The sequence below is a fragment of the Haemaphysalis longicornis genome, unplaced genomic scaffold (genome assembly GCF_048455015.1).
Source record: "Haemaphysalis longicornis isolate Haplotype H1 unplaced genomic scaffold, Haemaphysalis longicornis Haplotype H1 scaffold_10, whole genome shotgun sequence".
Taxonomy (NCBI): Eukaryota; Metazoa; Arthropoda; class Arachnida; order Ixodida; family Ixodidae; genus Haemaphysalis; species Haemaphysalis longicornis.
Window position 1 is genome coordinate 40,359,832 of NW_027526204.1, and position 19,078 is coordinate 40,378,909.

Here is a 19,078-nt window from a genome sequence, read left to right on the forward strand (position 1 = left end):
GCGCAATTCCGATATCGCGTTGCTGTCAATCGAAACCAAGTAGACCGTACGACGGTTCTTTTTACATCGAGTAACTGCCATTGTAGCAATCCTTGGCATTGCGAGTAAAAAAGTGGACCCGGATTTACAAAGGTAGCCGCTCGTACGATATCGAAAAGCAGCTTTGGTCAGCCGGCGTCTCGGCTGTGACATCGCTCTTTTTTGAGGGAATAAACTGCACGCGGGCGGGGAGCAATCACTATTTTTACTATACATTACGTGCAAACAGCGTCGTGAATATCAGCCCAGCATTGTTCGCCTTGCTGCACGCCGAGAATCGAATTATAAAAGGGGCCTAAAACAATCGGCCAGCTTCCGCAGCTAAATGATGCTCTAAAAGAGGAAATAAGTTACCTATGTACCACTGTCTTCTATATTCAGCAGAGACATAGGCCGTTAAAAACATTTGACTTTCAAGTAAACTAAATGTAGCCCTTTAAAAAAGTAAATACAGTAGACGCTCGATAAACGAAACTTGAAGCCATAAAAAAATAGTTCGATTTAACAGGATTTCTATTTACTGGGAGAGATCAGAAAAGGTCCAAATTTATGTGCGTATACACTTTTAATACCATCTCATGCAACTCTAAGCACTAGAAGGCGAATATAGGTGATAGTTTTCCAGAAATAAAGAAAACTACAAGGGGTTTGGGCACAGCATTCACAAAGTTTATTTGGCAACAATTAGTCACGGTGCACGAAAAAAATGCATAAATGCTTCTTTTTTTTTTGAGTTCTTGCCACTGCGTCTTCAGGATTGTTTTTTCTATGGCACTCAAGCTTTGGACAAACATTTCCGATCCTCGTTCCTTCTGAGGAGGAGGAAGAACAACTTTATTTAGTGAACAATCATTGAGTTTGATCAATGATGCGCTTCTTCTTGACTCCGTGAGGTGGCCTGAAGACCTTCCTTCATGGCGACTTCCAAAGCCCAGTTTACGGCCTGAATTTGGGTCTCAGGCTCGCATCTGGTCCCCGCAATCTCCCACTCTATTTGGTTAGACAGCTGCCATTCTGCTTTAGGTTGGAGCTGAGGGCATTCATTTAGGATATAGGCTAGGTCGGCTTTTTCGGCCTCAGACATTTTGCACTTTGGGGTGTACAGGCCTGGGTACATTAGGGCCAATTTATAAGGGTTCAGAAAGGTATGAGATTGGAGTTGCCTCCATGTCGTTTGTTGGATTTTCGTTAGAGAATAATGAGGGGCAGGGTAAACTAGTCTTTCATTCCTGTAGTGAGATGTAATCTCTTGAAAAGTACCCGTAAGACCCTCGCAGGCACGATTGGTCCACCGCCCGGTTGACGAGTTTGCGGGCAAAACTGTCGGCCGCTTCGCTCCCTGGATGGGACGAGTGCGCAGGAATCCAGATAATCTGGATCTGGCGGGGTTCGAACTGATTTCTTAATAGAATTTGAGATGCCGCTTCGCGAATTTCGTTTCTCGCAAGATTACGCACAGCCGTTTTGTAGTCGCTTAAGATAAATTTTGCTTTGGTAATAATTGCAACAGAAATTGCAGCCTCTTCCGCTTCTTCCAGCCGCCTGCCATAAACAGTGGCTGCGGTGATTTGCTTGAGTTTGTTATCGAGGGGTGCAACTGCAAAGGCATCGTGCACTTTGTATTCGGCTGTATCCACGTAGACTACCTCCTCGCGGTGTTTAAACAGTTTTTCGAGTGCTTTGGCTCTGGCGTTTCTCCTTTCCTTGTGATGAACAGGGTGCATATTTCTAGGATTAGAGTTAATAGTGAGGTGCCTAAATAAATCTCTAGGGACCGGGTTCTCTATTGTTTGTGTTCCTTCATAAGATATACTTAGATCCTTTAAGATGTACTCTCCTGTCGGGGTCATCGGTAATCTTTCATAATGAGCGATTCTATGGGCCTCTATATATTCTTCGGGGGTATTGTGTAGGCCCATTTTCAGGAGTTTATCAGTCAAAGCTGCTTTGCACGATTGCCTAATCAAACAGTTTACTTTCTCCTTCTCTGCCTTGTGTAAACTGAGGTATGGAAGGGAGTAAACAAAGCGACTCAGAACAAAGGCTTGAACTAGCCTCGTGAGGTCTATTTCTTTCATCCCCCTATGTTAGTTCGCTATGCGGCGAATTAGACGGTTCGTCTGATGCACGCAAACTGTCAGTTTACTGAGCGTGGTGGCGTTCTTGCCATTGCTTTGCAAGTACATCCCTAGTATCCTGATCATTTGGACTTCGGGTACTAGTCTGTTATTCATGCGGATTTTTATTGGGACTGGTGTATCCTTGGCTTGTCTCCGAGGCGCGTAACGCATTACCAGGAGCTCTGACTTTCTAGGAAAAAATGTCTTAGGCACTGCTGAGGCGACTGTGCTCCTTGAAGTGTGGTATCATCTACAGTAGGTGTCTTTTCATATTCATCTTCTCATCCTCCTAGTCCTCCTCCTAATCGCACACATCTGCAATAATGCTTTGCGCTAATAGACCAGATTTAGGGGAAATCTCCAAGGTAGAGTAAGTTTCTGCAAAGGAAAGTTTGACATATACCTGAATGCAGCCGTACTGCTACAAAGGAAGGAGTACATCTTTCCCTTGTAGCCGTACGGCTGCATTAAGGTGGATGTTAAACTTTCCTTTACACAAATGCTCTCCGCTGCGTTCTAAAAAAAAGTCGCAACATCCCTGTCGACGTGCACATACTCATCACAGCCGAGTGGGATTCACTTTAAAGAACGCTTCTGTACTACCTCCTGCCACTCAATCGCATCTTCACTGTCACATTTAGGCAAATCCTGCAAGTAGGAGGTCTGGTCACTTGAAAAAAAAAACCCTGCTGCCTGAACCAATTTCCTACAGTGTTAGCAGTCAGCTGCCTCCAGGCATCGGCAATAAGGTGAATGGCACCAAGAAAGTTCATTTTGTACTCCTTATTCTGGTTTATGCACACTTGCATCATCTGCCGCAGGCCCTTGCGGAAGCGGGCCTTGAGGGCTTGAATTAGTGTAATAAGGCGGATCTCCCTAATTAGTACTGTTGCAGCCTGATCCGTGGGCTGCAATAGTGCTAACTAACGATTCTAACTACTACTAAAAAGATGAGGCTTACCAAGCTGAAAAAAAAAACGAAAACGAAAGAGCCGGAACCGGAAAAAGCTGAAGCTTAGGGCAGTGGGTCTGACAAGAAGTTCCATTTTCGCTTCCGTGTACGCGGTGACGAGGAAATTTTAGTTCAGATTACGGAGTTTGTTTTACGTCATCTGAATAGAAAACCAACCAACTTACAACTAGCTGCTCCTTTTAAGCGGCAATTCCGTTTAAGCGATTTTTGATTATCGAGATTCTAGTGTACTTAATTCGGGAATTTACAAAAAATTACGCTTCTGTTTACGAAAGGAAATGTTTTGGTAGCTTTCGCACTTCGCGAAGATGACGGCCGATATTTGTGCAGATGTATTTGTTACCACGAGCATGGCTGATTTTGGTTCACTCAACGAGTAAGGCAAAAGTAGCACAAATGTGTATACCCGCGTGTACAACAAGTCCAGTTAGGTCGTCAAACTTTTAAAAAGGTGTAACGGATTGAGAAGGCGTTTGGACAGCCCAAATATGGCAAATATTAAATGTGGAAGTGCAAGTGGTCAAGAATGTATGAAAGACCCAAGTATGTATGAAAGACCCTTTTTTCTTCTTCTTCTTTGGCGCTCTTTGCCCATAGTCGGCCTTGCGCCAATAAAACCCAACTATCATCATCATCATCGAAAGACCCTTTTTTTCTGGGATAAATGCAATAGGAATGACAAGTGTAAAGAAAGTGTGCGTGTTGCGCGAGCTATTATTTCTTTAGTAGAAATACTATTTTCAAGTACGAAGGGTTTTTCTAGCTTCAAAACGTTCGCAAGCGTGTGAATATAGTATGTAGGCTTCTAATCTCTCTTATTGGACTGAAAAAAAAAAGTGGCGCACGGAACTTGTTTTGGTGACTCTCCGCCAGGTACAATCGTCGTCTGCACGGAGCTACTTTGAACGACGGTAACTGCTGTTTGCTTACGAGGCTTACGATTTCGCCATGGTGATTTTGCAGCATAGAATATTTATCTAGATGAAATTTGGGGAACAAAAGTTTGAGTACAGTTGGCCTTTAGGACTCCCGTCCTACCTCACGCGTCTTGCCATCAAGCAGCGCACTCAGACGCCACGAGAGCCGATACTACTAGCCAAGTTTTTATTACACGTTCCGCTTTTTTCACAGGCTCTCTGCTACGAAAACTGGAGAAAATGCAGAATGCATTACTCTAAAACGAATTCGATAAGAGCGCAGAATAAGAGAACGATTTGTAAGAGCTATTTCTCTCATTCAAATGCGCACACAATGGACTCTCATACGGTAGCTTTTAAGTTGAGGGCTGAATCGTGAGTCGTTCCGTATGGGAAGTAAACGACCAATGAATATATTCGTCTTGAGTTTGGGTCACATCACTGATGAGGAGAGGTGAGACAGCGAAAAGGGCCAGAGCACAGTAGTACTACTTAGGGATGACAATGCCATGTCATCCTGCCGCATCGCATGCTCGTTTCGGCCATTTTTAATAAGTACCATAGGATGTGAGATCATGCACTTTCTATTTTCTTTTTACCAACGTAGTCGTAGGATGACCAGCCATTGCATCAAGGAAAAACAGACTGTGATAACAAATATTCACCTTTTTGAGAAGCAGGTCATCCCCATTTAGTGAAGAGACCCGGCATCTACGATGCTCATGACTTCCTCAGGGATGAAGTTTTGCTTGGAGCCAGACATGGATTTCATTCCCCGGGAGCCATTTGAGAGGAAGTGTAAATTTTTTGTCACGTTATGTCGTTACGTCGTACCTTAATTAGAATTGTTTGTTATTGACTGTGTTGTAGCCACACAAATGTAGCAAGAAAGGCTCGCAAAAATTGACTCATGGATTGACTTATTGATTGATTGATTGATTGATTGATTAATTGATTTATTGATTCATTCATTCAATAATTAATTCATTCATTTACTTAGAAAGAGCCAAGACGCCCTCGTATTGGAAAAGATAATAATAAGGTACAAGAAAAGCATATGCGGAGTTATTGAAAAATCATATTCAGTTCTGGTGTCAACGTTCCAGTTTATGTAAAGCACACCCCTTCAATGCATACCTTGGAGGAATTGAACTGAATGTTGACAAAACAGGCAGCAGTTATTCTGCCCCACAATGCCTGTTTTTCAAAACTCTTTTTCCTCAAACACTCCCCACTGTTTTATTCAGTTATATTTAGCACCGAAGGTATCTACAATGGCAATAACAGCTTTTCATATCTTCCTAGGTGTTACAAATGGCCACAAATTATGTGTCTGTGTTTTCATGTTTTGCAGAAAGAACAAAACGAAGATACATTCTCGGTGCTCTACCGGCAAACATGCGTCAGCCTATATCCGTAAGCGAACAAGTTCTTGAGTTTTCTGGTTTCCTGCATGACGCTCTGTCCTTGAGTAATAGAATTTACGTTCTTTGTACCAGCGTATAATAAACAAATCCTGAACTGCACGGAGGGAGAGTTCACGCAGTTTAATTTTTATCAAGTACTTTTAAGTGTAAAAATTAGTGCATTTCGTTTGTGGTATGTATTTTTGAGAAATATTTATACCCACGCTGTCGAAATAAAGTAGCACTGAAAATGCCGGCTTTATTTTCTACCTTTCGCATGGGATTTCAATTATTGGTTGTGGCAATGCTGTGGTGTGCCATAAAAGTATTTTATCAAACAGGAGCAGTCCTATGCTTTGTGCGAAGCTGTGAGATCCTTTGTGTGAAACTGTGAAACCTGCAAGGGGGCCGGGGCCCCTTCAGGCGATGCCCGCCTATAGCCTCGGCTCTCTCTTAGAGCTGTCGAAGAAAAAAAAAAGAAGAAAAAAAGAATGAACGCCCAAAAAGAGTTCGGGTTAAGCTGTGAAATACACTGAGGTAAAAAAAGTTTTAACCATTACATAAATTTAATTACCACCGGACGCGATTGCAAGGTTGTGTAACATTATTAAGATACTGTGACGGCTTGTGGCGATAGCTTCTAGGATGTCTCTGTCATCAGACCACTCAGAACAAAATAAAACTTTACAGGTACCCTACACGGTGCAAGAGAAGTTGCACATGCCTTGGCCGTGGCTCTACGAATAATAGTACAAGCCTTTTTGAGTACTCGTTCAGTCAAATAATGTAACATCCTTACTGAGGCCAAGAAATTTTTTGAGAGTTAATGACTAGCACAGTCCCGATTTGATTTTTCAGAGCTGGGTTTGTGAGCGCCCGTTAATGTATATAGCGTGGGCACCGCTGTCTCCGTCAGCATTACTGAACAGTCCATTGGCAAAGGAAAGGTTAAAAGGTAGCGAACGTGGCAAGAAGCGGAGAAATAAAAAAAGTGATAACGAAAAGGAAGCGAGAAAGCGGAAAACGTGTACGGGGAGCATACACATGAAAGCGGAGCAGTGCAGTATCGAACTAGGAAATACCGCTGCTGGAGCAGAAATCGATCTACGGCCGCTTAAGGCGATTTTGGTATCCTTTTCCTATTCGCACTATTCTGGAGCCAACCTCTTAAATTAAAACGCAACTGTGGTTACGGGGAGGACTTGCGCTGCATATTGAGGGTGGGTGGAGTTGGCTGTTACAGTACTTGGGATTGCGCAAGTGGCTCAGCGCGCCGGAAATGAATTTTCGATAGTACGCTGGCTTGTAAACGCCGTAAAATGAACCGCCCCTGAATTTCGAGGGACTACAGGAATTCGGAACTTCAATACGGCGTTTGAGGAGAGGCTACTCGACAGCCAGCTCCGGCTTTTCTTGTAGTTGCTGTGGGTTTCGGAATAGCCTGAATGACCCACCGTAATGAATCCACAGGTTCACTGAAAAGTTGGATTCCAAGCACGCTAAAAATAGTAAGTGAAAATCTCGGCTGTGTAACTATAAATTTGATGTGTACTTCGGATTATAACCCCCTCCCATTAAGAGTGTCTTCTGCTACAACTCACATCCTGTTGTGGTGCCCTATATGAGCCCCACGTTGGTACCGTCAGATTTTTCTTTGAAGTAAAACAATAGTTGAGTGGAACAGCTTTGACAGAGATCTATTTACTGGCGCTCACAAAGGTGCATCTCTGGAACGCAAACTTGCATTCTGCGCTTGCTGAAAGCATTTTTTTCATGCAAGACTGGCATAGAGTGTTTTTAAGAAGTCCCTTTCTTTGACCCACTCCGTTACTAGCCCGGAAGGGCGAACAGCTGCGGAAATAAATGAACACCTAAATTATATATCAATGTTTGCGCAGCAGTATTATGCGATACTCATCTAGTGCTATAGGAACAATCTTCTGGTAGGTGTATAGAGATTACAAGTGGCGTATTCCTATTGAGCGCCACACAAGGAAAACTATAAAGCCATGCTCACAGAAATTATTTTCGATCTACGCGCAAACAGAGGTGATCGGAGCTGTTACTCGTTAGGGGGCAATATTCTTCGACTACAAAGTTGGATGAAAAGCTGCAAAGCTTTCCTTACAAGACCCATTCTTTACGTGTCCTTAGAAATACCAATTTATCTGCATAGAGGATTTCTTGTATGCTGATCATTCCTCTACTCTACCAAGCACATTTGAATGTCACCTTTAGGAAAGAACGACACGAATTCGAGAATGATTTTACGGTTGCCTGTGGTACTCCGGACGCGGTCGGCATTCTTTTTGCTATTTGTTTTCTGTTGATATTCAACACGTGGGTCGCCCGCTATAAACCAAGCCGCAGTTCGTATACCAGTGTTTGCGTGTGACTGCCTTTGGACGCAGTCTGCTCAAGGATGCTTTCTGGAAGATCAAATCAGCACCTGCACCACTCCCAGCTGTGCGAAGAGGAATGCACTGCTCGAGGCTTGTCCACGCTATCACTGCACGACTCAAACTACAGTAAGTGCGCTAGTTTTCGGGTCAATTGAGTGATTACGTAGGCTGCGACGAATTGATCATTGTTAGCAATTAAGAGAAAATGAGTCGACGCTTTCGATTGGAACGAAATCCACAATGCACACGTAAGAGAAGATGATTTGTCGAAGAAAGGATAGCCACGCACGATTTTGTTTGCAGTCATTTATCATCGCGAAGAGATAAAAAGCGTCAAGATAGCCTCATGCTTTAGCACAAAGCTTTTAAACGTGCGTACAGAGACTGTTGAGGTTTTAATACGAGCAGGTGTAATTTGTGGGGCCCGCCACCGCTATATATAACACATGGGAGGAGGACGGGAGCCTTGATGTCTATAGTAACACTGTCAAGATGCAGTTGAAGGACGCTGTCGTAGAGTAACGTTTTCTTGAAAGAAGTGAATGGCATTCAGAGTAGTAGAGAAATCTTCGGAGGACAAAAGACATTGCTACCAATCATGGCTTAGCGGACAAGACATTGCTACCAATCATGGCTTAGCGGACGACTGTATATTTACACTAACCTTTTTTAGGGCAACAGAGAAGCCACTTGACAGAAGCTTGCTTCTTCACTATTCTAACGTGACGGAAAAAAATTAGGCGTTCCTAAAGCTTGCTGCTAAAATCTGCAGAAATAAATGGTAAATGTACCATCTTAATAAAGGGCTAACTTTCCAGATTTTTTCGCACGTTACCGAAAGTATTTGCTGAAACATAAAAACACTGATGACATATCCAAGTTAAGTAAAAGTAACTTCCTTTCGTAATTTTTATTTTGCTGTTGGTGACATAGTCAACGCCTTGCGTATCTTTTTAACGACGCATACTACCGCACTAACAGTGTGTCCTAAGTACGTTTTGGCAGGTACTACCGCTGACGTTCTATACTTATTTCAAAATTCAATAAAGCCGTATGCGTGTCAAGAATTGACATTTTATCAACTCTAAATATTACGCGTTATGTGGTGGTTCTATTAAAACTTATCTGCTTCATCCTGTTTCATGACAGTTGCTTCGCTGTAGTACCATTTGCAATATTGTAAACTGTTACCATAGGAAATCCAACCACCCAAGCACATGTGGCGGCAGTGCTTCACTCTTCGTTTGAACAATTGACAAAGTGCTTACAGAGAGTGCTAACGTTTTAATACGAGTAGGTTTTTTCGCCTAAATTTACATGGTATAAGGCTGTATTAAAAATGAGATGTCTACCTTCCTTTTGATTCAAAATAATTTATAGGCAGAGTATGTTAGGAAACAAATCGTACTTGTCGTGCGAGCTCCCTAGTGACGGCCCAAGCTGCAGTTCAAGGCTACATCCCTTAGATCCGTTGTGGATCTTATGTTAAAAAAGCTACATGAATTAGGAACATAATGCTCCCCAAGTCATAAACATAAAGTAAGGTTTACTTGTGGCTCTTAAATACGCGGTCTTCCCCGTTCATGTAAAACTAGTAACTTAAGAAATTTCCAGTCCGACAGTCTATCGTGACATATGAAGTCGATGAGAGGTTTAGCCATTCCAGGTTACTAATACTAGTAGGAGGTGGCATCGCGGGCGCCGCAAGGTATTGAACAGTTTTGTGCTCACAGCAAAAGTGATCCATGGTTTTATGTTGTTCTAGAACCAAGCTAGAAATGATTTTTGTTTGCAAAAATCATTAGATGTCTAAATAAATCTGCAGTTGGGGTACTGCTACTCCAGGTTTCTGTAACACCTTCCGGTTGTGCGCAATTAAGTTATATTGCCTGGTAGGAGGCCTGACCACATTTTATGCCTTTGTAGTTGGCGTGCTAGTTAGCCCCCAAGGGAAATTTTAGGCGCTATAACGTAACAAGACGGACTATGAAGAATCACTTTCAAGTTTTGAGAATAAAGATGCTATTGAAGCAACTCGTGTTCACTGCTCATGTTTGTAACGGGAAAGATACTAGAGCTTTTGAATTGCTGCAACACGCGTCTCGTATTTTGACAAACAGGGTATTAGATGCGTAACTTGCTTTGAAAAACCAGGTTTTTACGATTCATGCCCGCTTAAGGGAAAATTGTACGTGTGCGCAAGTTCCGTGATCAGCCGTCACTAGGAGCTGAAGCTCTCTTCAGGAGCAATTCTGATGTTTCTAGTGGCGCACTTTTTCAATAAATGCCGTTTACTTGTTTTTTGTTTTTCAGTCGCATTCGCTCTGGGCAGCGAAGTGAGTTTCTGAAGACACTGATCAAGGTATTATGGGTGGACTTCTTACGAACTGCGCTCTGCACAGGGGCGTACTTCGCCTGTATCTTCGCAAGAATTCCGGCACTCGAGTGAGTACTCCAGCTCTCAGATCTGATGTTATCCCTGGCCTATCTACCGGATTCGGAATTGTGAGAAGTTCGCCTCATGTTTTACAGCCTCAGATTTGACTAGAAACTCGCACAGACAACTTGCGTAAGTGCTTAAAAATGCAATATTGGCCATGGAGTCGACTACCACGGGGACGTCACACATACGTAAAAAATTGTTCAGGGAAAGTAGAAGTAATTCAGGCACTACATTGCCAATATGGTTGTGGTAAATGTGGCGATTACAGAAAAACAAGAAGCCTATTAGGGTTACAAAAGATGCTGAAGGATTCAGCCATTACACGTTCGGGAATATTTTCGCAAAAAAAAGCAGTAAGGTAGGGCAGCCGCTCTACAAATATCGCGGTGCACTATACTATCAACCAACAGTTCTGGTGATGGCAGTATTCCTGTGAAATAGAGTAGGAAAGCGAAGAATTTGCAAGAGCACATGCGGATCACGGCCGCTCGCTGCAGCTTCTTGCGGCATTCTCAAGCAAAATTAAAATAAGGTTAAGTGTTGTAGCACTTCTGGTAAAATACTCTTATAAACGTTTTTTCTCGGGAATCACTACCCTAATAATTTTTATAGTGTTTTGACTCAGCCATCTTTCCATCGACACACTTCTCTGTGCTCTCAGAATTTATCGCCGATATGCTTGAAAACGTTGGTGTTAAATTTCTTCATTCTCTTTCCCTCACGGCCATGCGATACATATAATTTTGCTTTAAAATAACGTTCCTAATTTTATTCGCGGTAAAAGAAACATAATAACAATAATGAAGTATACCAGAAAATGGCATTCTCATTTCAATCGGTGTTTGTACATATTTTATAGTATTTACCAGCGCCCAAAAAACGCCAGCGTCTTCAGAACGACTGGTTCGATATTGTAACTGCCAATGATTTGTAAATACCCCATTAGTGGAGGAAAGAAGTGGACAGCTTGAGAAAAAATTGGCTCTACTCCGCGCTGTGAAGGTGATTGGAAAGCAAACCAGTAAACGACACCCGCAACAAGTGGCCATGCAATGTCACTTGAATTCGCACGTTTTGCTCTACAAAGAGGGAAACAAGAGATCCTGCCTTCCGTTACCTGGAAGAGATTCTGCCTGCTGTTGCCGGGCTAGAGCAGCGGACGCCGCCGCGGTAGACCGGGAGTGCGTCGGCGGAAAGAAAACGGCGAGGAGCGTCATTGGAAGGGTTAGACAGTGGAACCTAGCCACCCCGATGTTTCTTGTTCGTGGCTACATCTCCGCGCGACACAAGCGCGGACACCAAAACAATTCGGCATGTGAGCTTAGTGATTCCCATTTATACTGATTTAAACTAGTTAGTTTAGTAAGTTGAGAATTGCGAGAAGGTTGAGGGAACTCTTATAATCGCTATTTATCAGAGCCGGTTGCTCCTTGCGCCTTTTGTAATACCTGTTCAAACCCAACCGAATCGGTATTCAACAATTTAGAAAACGGAGTGACATTCGTGGCAAGCAGTGCGCAAAAGGTAACGTTTTTCTAGCGGCCAGATGTCTGTATGTGGTCTCTACATTTTGTTCTCGCGCGCTGCAAACCAATCCTTAACGTATGCTTGCCGTACGACCACTTAATTTTGTCGTGCCCGGATTACCCGGGAGGAACTGTCGAACAATTCATTCTAGCCGTGCGAAAGAAGCGCGCAATAGACGCGAAGCTGCGCCCAAACAGGCCGAAAACAACCGTCGCTAAAGCAGACAACAAAGCCGGGACGCGCCGATGCGCCCACCTGTGTGAACGCGCGGGGAGCGCTGGGTAAATTCGCCGCACCATCTACACTGTGCTCCGTGAGGGAAAACCGCCCTGCCCTCCTCAGCCGCGTTGGGAGTTTCTTGTACCACACGCCCCACACGCCACAAAAGAGCCGTTGGCTGGTAGAGGCAGAAAGCTTCGCTTTAAAAGCCATCGTTCCCAATGATTCGACAATGCACTTGGCAGCCCAGGACAGCAATCTAAGGTTTACTCCCTTGATGGCCGTTTGCTACGGATGTCATTGCTTCACGTACAATGTTGGTGCTATCTGGTACACGGAATTGTTCCACGTGCGAAGACACAGAAAGAGCAAAGAATCGCTAGATTGTGACCGCGGTTTGTCGTTCAAGGTTGCTGATCAACAGTGTCAGCGGCGTCAACATGACTACAGCTGTGCTGCTCTTCACGGCTACGACGACGATGGAGTTTTTGATCTCGTGCTACCAGATGGACGTTGTGCACACATTTGGATGCAGAACTCGTTCCATGTTTTTGGGCCTCATATTCAAGAAGGTATGCATCCCGCAGTTGAACACCGGGAGTGCTTACGGCTTGTAAGGCGACACTGTTAAATTTGTATGAACCATGCCCTTGGAAAATCGAGACGTTTCAGGACAATCGACGTTCTAGAACATTCCGATTTGTAATTCGAGAAGCCAGAGGCTACTTGTTTACAAAAGTTATGTTTGGAGAGCTCTGACCATGAGAAAACGTATCGATTCAAAGTGTTTAGACCAGTGGGCCAGCAAGGGTTATAAACCGTGTGAAATATTCGGCTGCTGTAAACTGTATATCTTTGACGATATGTGATAGCAACCAAAGTTCTTCATGTGAATATTTTTTCTGGCATTTGCCGCGATAACTACATAACGGCTCATTTTTACAGGGCAACTCTTTCTATATGTAAGAGGCCAGCTTGAGTAAATCCGGTACCTGAAGAGTTTTCTCTCGAAAAATTGTAATTGAGACTGCGGCAAAAATTGTTTTTCGCTTTCCTGCTCCTGATTTCATTACGTGCGAATTCGGTTGTCAGCGCCAACAATACGGCGCGATGGGAAACAAAGCGTGCTTCCAACATAAACTCCACAACATACAACAAAGCTTAAACGTTACCCTGTACGTTCGCGAAATTTCAGCCTATAACGAAAAAAAAAGCGTGTTCTCTTTGAGCTGTAGGAAGTACAGCATATTCTCGGTCCAGAGAAATCGCCTAAATGTAATTTCACCTTTAACAGAATACTTTAATTCGGCTTCTGTGTTTTAAATGTCCGCAACTGTAAATTTCTTCCGTTCAACAGAATGAATAATCGGGTATCCTTTAATAACCAGCAGCCGTGCAACGTAAGTGTTCAAGGGCAATCTAAGCAGCGTAAAAATCATGAATTTTTAATTAAAAAATACATTCGCGTAACCGTGGGGGCAATGGTAAAATTAAGAGCCTTAACGGTCAAGTAATGACAATTTTTCCTGGCTCATTGATTAGAAATGGCATGGACTGCAACGGTTATATGGAAATTCGCATAAGGCCGGCAGTCCTGTGCCTTCTCCCTACAGCCTTCACTCGGTCCTTTTACTGGTTGAAATGACGCATAAACGACACTTTGTGCCAGCCTAAACTGTATTTACCCAAACTGTATTCGCACGTTAAAATATTAAGAGATAAACAAAAAACTTTAATGTGAAATTTTTTGTTTTGTTTACAGACATTCTATTGCGTACAGTTGCTTCAAAAATTAAACGGAGCACGAGAGCGGTGCCCGGAGCGGGAATAACTGCATGCTTGCAAGATCTCTCAATAGATGCGCCGCAGATAGCGAGAGTGCGTGGGCACATCCGGCTGGCCCACCTGGAAACGCTGAGGCCCGCCTTATCGCCGGCTCAAGCGAAGCCGGGATGTTGCCATCCCTGCTCGCCAGGGGCGCTTACAATGCTTTATGACATGTAATCACCCCGCTACAAAGGGGAAACCAATAGCAATCATCAATCATCATCATCATCATCACGAATCTGTTTTGCGCGCGTCCTGAAGAGAACTGATCTTTAGCGGCGTGTGGGTTCCGTTTTGATAGGAAGGGCACCAGGTTGTCCACGTCTCTGCCGTGGTTCGTGATTACCTCGGTAAAAAGTTTGTTGAGCAATGTCGCTTAAACGCTCGTGAATCCTTCAGCAACAGCAGCCTCACCTATCCTTGCCTAAACGAAATGCCTGAAAACTGAATAAAACCTTACAGTTCATGCGTCTATTGGCTGCGTTGCTTCCATGGTTTTAATGGGCTTACAAGAGAATTGAGGAGGTGAGCCTATCAGAGGCCAGCTGCTTCAAAACAAATCGACTTTATTACGCAAACTTCAGCAACTCATTTTGGAGACGAAGGGTATCCTAGCTTAACTCGTAAGCAAAGGAAGCGCCCTGACAAACACCCATGGCACCAGCACGGCATCGATTGAGCCGACGATAAGGCGAGAGTCAGAATATCAAGATGGGCCAGCAGGATGTGCCCACGATCTCTCGCTTTCTTCGACGCATCAATTCATAGATGGCGCTGACGTACAGTTTTGCCCGCTCCGGCCCCCGCTCGCGTACTCTGTTTAACTTTGGGAGCACCTGTACAGATGAACAGAAAAGGAAATTGGGATGCATAGACACAAACGGACAACGCGCATCGCCTACGGCGTATTTGGCGTGTACATCTTCACCCATCTCTGGGTTAGAAGTAGAGTCTCAGGAACGAGTATTCGGCTATACTTGCGAAGATTGGCAGCTCTGCAGCTCTTCGTAGCTATGTCGCTTAACTGCCATTTACATTCACAGCAATACTGGCAATGGCAGTTGAGGGCGTCTACAAAGGCATTTTTAGGGATGGCAAGCCGTTTATATCTATATGCCATTGTTTTTCAGGTTACTGTCATGTCAGCCGGATCGAAGGCCCGGTACCCGGCAGGGCACATCACCTCCATGATCAGCGTGGACTGCTCCATACTGTGCAGCACTGCGGTCACCATTCCGACACCACTGTTCGGTGTGTGCTTCCTGCCCTTTATCCTATGGATGCTGGCTGTCCGCACCGGTGTCGGCCCAGCTCTGTGCTGCGCAGCCTGGTTAATCCTGGTCCTCAGCCTTCCTTTCTTCAGCTCTTTCTTCCAAAAACTTCTATGGGTAAGCGGCATTTAAGACGTCTTCTGATATGAAAGCTGTAGGTCGGGTGGTCTGTCTGGATAATGTTCAGGCATTTACAGTATTTTACACGCGGAAAAGCATGTATACGTAATGTCTCAAATATCTTTCATGTGCCTCTTCAGAGACGTGCAATCATTACGCCCGTGTGCGAAGAATTCATCAACAAACATGTAAGGTCGCTATGTGAATCTCGTGCGGCATCGCTATGTGGCTCCTTAAAAACCAGTCTATTGTGAGGTGGGATACGGTATTGACAGAAAAATTATACATTTTTCGCTGTGTACTAACAGGAACGTGGGCATGTTCGGAAACATGAGTGTTTTACTTTTAGACTTCCATGAGGACAGTTATTTCACAATAATACAGTGTGCAGTTATTTTGGGGAAACATTACTACTCCGGAACACTATTTTTGCGGACTGCATATAAATTTACATGTGAAACTTTCTTTAGCATTGTGGGACTTTTTTTTTATCCAGAGAAAAGCTATCAAGGCCAGAGACGAGCGTCTTAAAGCCACTACGGATTTGCTGTCTACAATTCGAGTGGTCAAAATGTACGCCTGGGAAGACGCCATGCAGGAGAACGTGCTTCGGGCCCGAGAGAAGGAGCTAAAGTATCTGCACCGGATTAACCTGCTTGATTCGATCTTGGACTCCATCTACAGCTCCAGCAGCTCCGTGGTGCGTCCCTTGTAGGGAGCTTACAGAGCGGGAGGCGGGCATCCTGGCACTGCAACTAGCCCATCTTGTTGTCGCTTGAGAAATGTGGGGCATAGATACTTCAGCTGTTACTTTACGCTTTAAATATTCATGTGGAACTATTCCAAAGCGAGTGAAGATGCTGCGAAACACATCCGTCATGGCGCCACTGTGAGCCGGCGAGCCTTCAGGAATACCGCCGTGTCGTTGAGCACGCGTTGCCACCTCTTTGAGCTTTCCGGCGTTCTTTTGAGCATTAACTAGATAACTTAATCTGTCTCTGCAGTCAATAAAAATACTGGTCTCAATAAAAGCAATGTAATAATATTTTGACAACATATGAATATATTGCTGTAATTATGATCGTGATAATTGCGATGCAGCAGCAGAAAACAAATCTTATATTTGTTGCTTGTCGTTGACAGCCCGATTCTGTGCAGAATGCAAACATTGTTGAGCACGGCATGTAGCATCGATTCTGGGGCGGTATTCTCGAGTTTTGTCCCTTTTGCGTCCCTTTCAAAAGTGCCCCTTTTGGCGAGCCCTGATTGGCTAAAAGCAAACAACCGGAAGTGACGTAACGCAAGCGCAACAAACCTACTGCCAACGCTTACTGCTTAACCGGTAGTACGTCACAATGAAAGAGACTCAAAAGGGACGTTTTCAAAAGGGACAGTTACGAGAATATCGCCCCTGGAATAATCTGTATTTGCTGTTCTGTGTCTTGAGTAGGAGGGATGTAGCTCCTGCTTTACCTGATCATAAGCCAACGAAGGCTTTGTGGGTGCAGGAGTACTAGCTGGGCATTGCGGCCGCGCTTCTTTCTTTCCAGTTAATAATTCCTAGTACATGGTGTCTCATTATTTAATAGCATAAAATATAATTAGAAGCACACAGAAGTTCTGATTTTTGTTGAAGGAGCTCATCACTCGCTGTCTGTCATTAGTGACTGTGCTTTTATTTCATATAGAGGAAATGATGATGGTTTAGGTTTAGCGCAAGGCCGCCATGGGCAAAGAGCGCCAAACACAAAGTTATTTGATGAAGAGGGAACCCGAATAAAATCAGTAATGACTATGAGCACGGCTGGTATAAAGGGCCAGGGTCACCAACATGAGTGGTTAAAAGATAAATAAGGTGGCGGGTGTATAGGACCAGGGGTAAAACTATGCATGGTATGAGATGAGCTGTAAGAAATGAACTTCTGATAGGAACTTAAAGGTGCGCTGAACAGAAAACATGGCATCGTCTCCTAAGAAGTATGACGGGTGTGGTGGAATATGTCGTGTGTGTAGTTGTGGGAAGTGTTTGCGTCGTGTAATGTCGAGTGCCTTACATTGTATGAGGATGCGGATCACGGATAGGGCCTCTCCGCACCTGCTGCACAGAGGTCTTGGAGATCCAGTGAGCAGGTGCGAGTGCATTGCATGTGTGTGTCCTATCCGTAATCTAGCCAAGGCGACTTCAGTGTATCTATTACGTGTGTCGGTGGTGTATGGTCCTAAGTGTGGTTTTATTACGTATAACTTGTCTGTTTGGGCACTCCAGTGTGTTTGCCATGTTGTGCGAAGTTGTTGTCTGATGTATGGTTTCACGTCGGTGTAGGGTAATGTGGTTATGTCTACTGTATTCAAGAGTGTAGCAGCAGCAGCCATTCGATCCGCTGCTTCATTCCCGGCTATACCACAGTGGCCAGGGACCCAGCAAAGGACGAGTTCAAATTTGTGGACATACACAGACATAAAAACCTTTGATGATAAGATTTACAACGTGATTTTTTGAAGACTTTGTTGACGACAATGCCCGCACAACACTGAGGGAATCTGTATAGATAATGGATTGCGAAATGTGGCTTTGAAGTATATGATTAACAACAAGAAGTACACCATAAGCCTCTGCCGTAAAGATAGTTGTATTACTGTTAAGACTTCTCGTGACACTAAGGCCGGGCCCATGCGCCGCGCAGGACACCTGAGGTGTACGTTTTAGAGGCATCCGTATAAAATTTAGAACACTGATACTTCTGCTGCAAATACAAGAAGTGCTGCAGATTTGCACATGTGGGAGTTCGGTTTTTATCTACATGTGTGAAAGATGTGTCTACATGTGTGAAAGATGTGTCGTATGATACAGAGCGGAGATGCCATGGTGCTATAAAATCCGTTAGATAACTTTGGAGTGTATCTAAAAAGGAGACAGCAAGCTCTGACGCTTCCTCTCTAACTCTGTAAGAGAAGGGCGCAGAGAACGATGGTCGATTTAAAAGGAGTCGAGTCATCGATGTATCATGAAAAACTGATTTAAAAGGATGGCGAGGCATGGATCAAATTTTAAAAGCATAAAGCAGATCTCTGTATGCTCGCTGACGTTGTAGGTTTCATTTGTTGCACTCTACATACAGGCTTTCAACTGGACTAGTCCGGAAGTCACCACACGCCAAGCGGAGCCCTAGATGAAGCACAGGGTCCAGTATTCTGAGGATGTTTTAGCGGCTGACCCATAGAAAACGCTACCATAGTCCTATCGAGAACCTATCAAGCTGGTAAAAACACGTAAAAGAAGTTGCTTGTCAGCACCAAAAGAGATGTGTGAGAGAACGTTCAGGACATTCATTGTTTTTAAGCATTTATGTTTTAGTTGTTTTATGTGTGGGGTGAATGTGAGCTTTTCGTCAAAGTTATACCTAAAAACTTGTGTTCCTTTTTGACAGGAATCGAGACACCATTGAGTTGAATGTCAGGATCCGGCCGGATGCCACGCCTCTTGGAAAACAAAACACAAGTGCACTTCCCTGGATTAAATTTAAAACCGTTGCTATCTGCCCAGCCAGCTATCTGCCCAGCCAAGTCCAGCTTGTTAACACTAAGCTGGACTAGGCGCTCGCAGACAGACAGGTTACAAGACTCAAAGGATAATTGTACGTCGTCTACATAAATTGAGCAGAAAATCGACGGTGGCATTGTCTTCATAAGGGTAATAATTTTCACAATAAAAAGAGTGCAAGTTAAAACTCCACCTTGTGGCACTCCATTTTCCTGCACATGAACCCTAGAGAGTGCAGTTCCAACTCACACGCGAAACGTTCTTTCGGACATG

General features: G+C 44.0%; 1 protein-coding gene across 1 annotated transcript in view; it reads left to right on the forward strand.

Annotated features, from left to right (window-relative positions):
* Window positions 1-5,407: 5,407 nt before the first annotated feature.
* The window catches only part of LOC144158399 (multidrug resistance protein mrp-7-like), a 67,832-nt gene continuing 54,161 nt past the window's right edge, over window positions 5,408-19,078 (forward strand). The window contains exons 1-6 of the mRNA XM_077689270.1: window positions 5,408-5,465; window positions 7,867-7,983; window positions 10,171-10,302; window positions 12,456-12,618; window positions 15,004-15,261; window positions 15,761-15,964. Of these exons, the coding sequence (XP_077545396.1) occupies window positions 7,934-7,983; window positions 10,171-10,302; window positions 12,456-12,618; window positions 15,004-15,261; window positions 15,761-15,964 (807 nt within the window). The 5' untranslated portion in view covers window positions 5,408-5,465; window positions 7,867-7,933. The remainder of the gene's footprint in view (window positions 5,466-7,866; window positions 7,984-10,170; window positions 10,303-12,455; window positions 12,619-15,003; window positions 15,262-15,760; window positions 15,965-19,078) is intronic.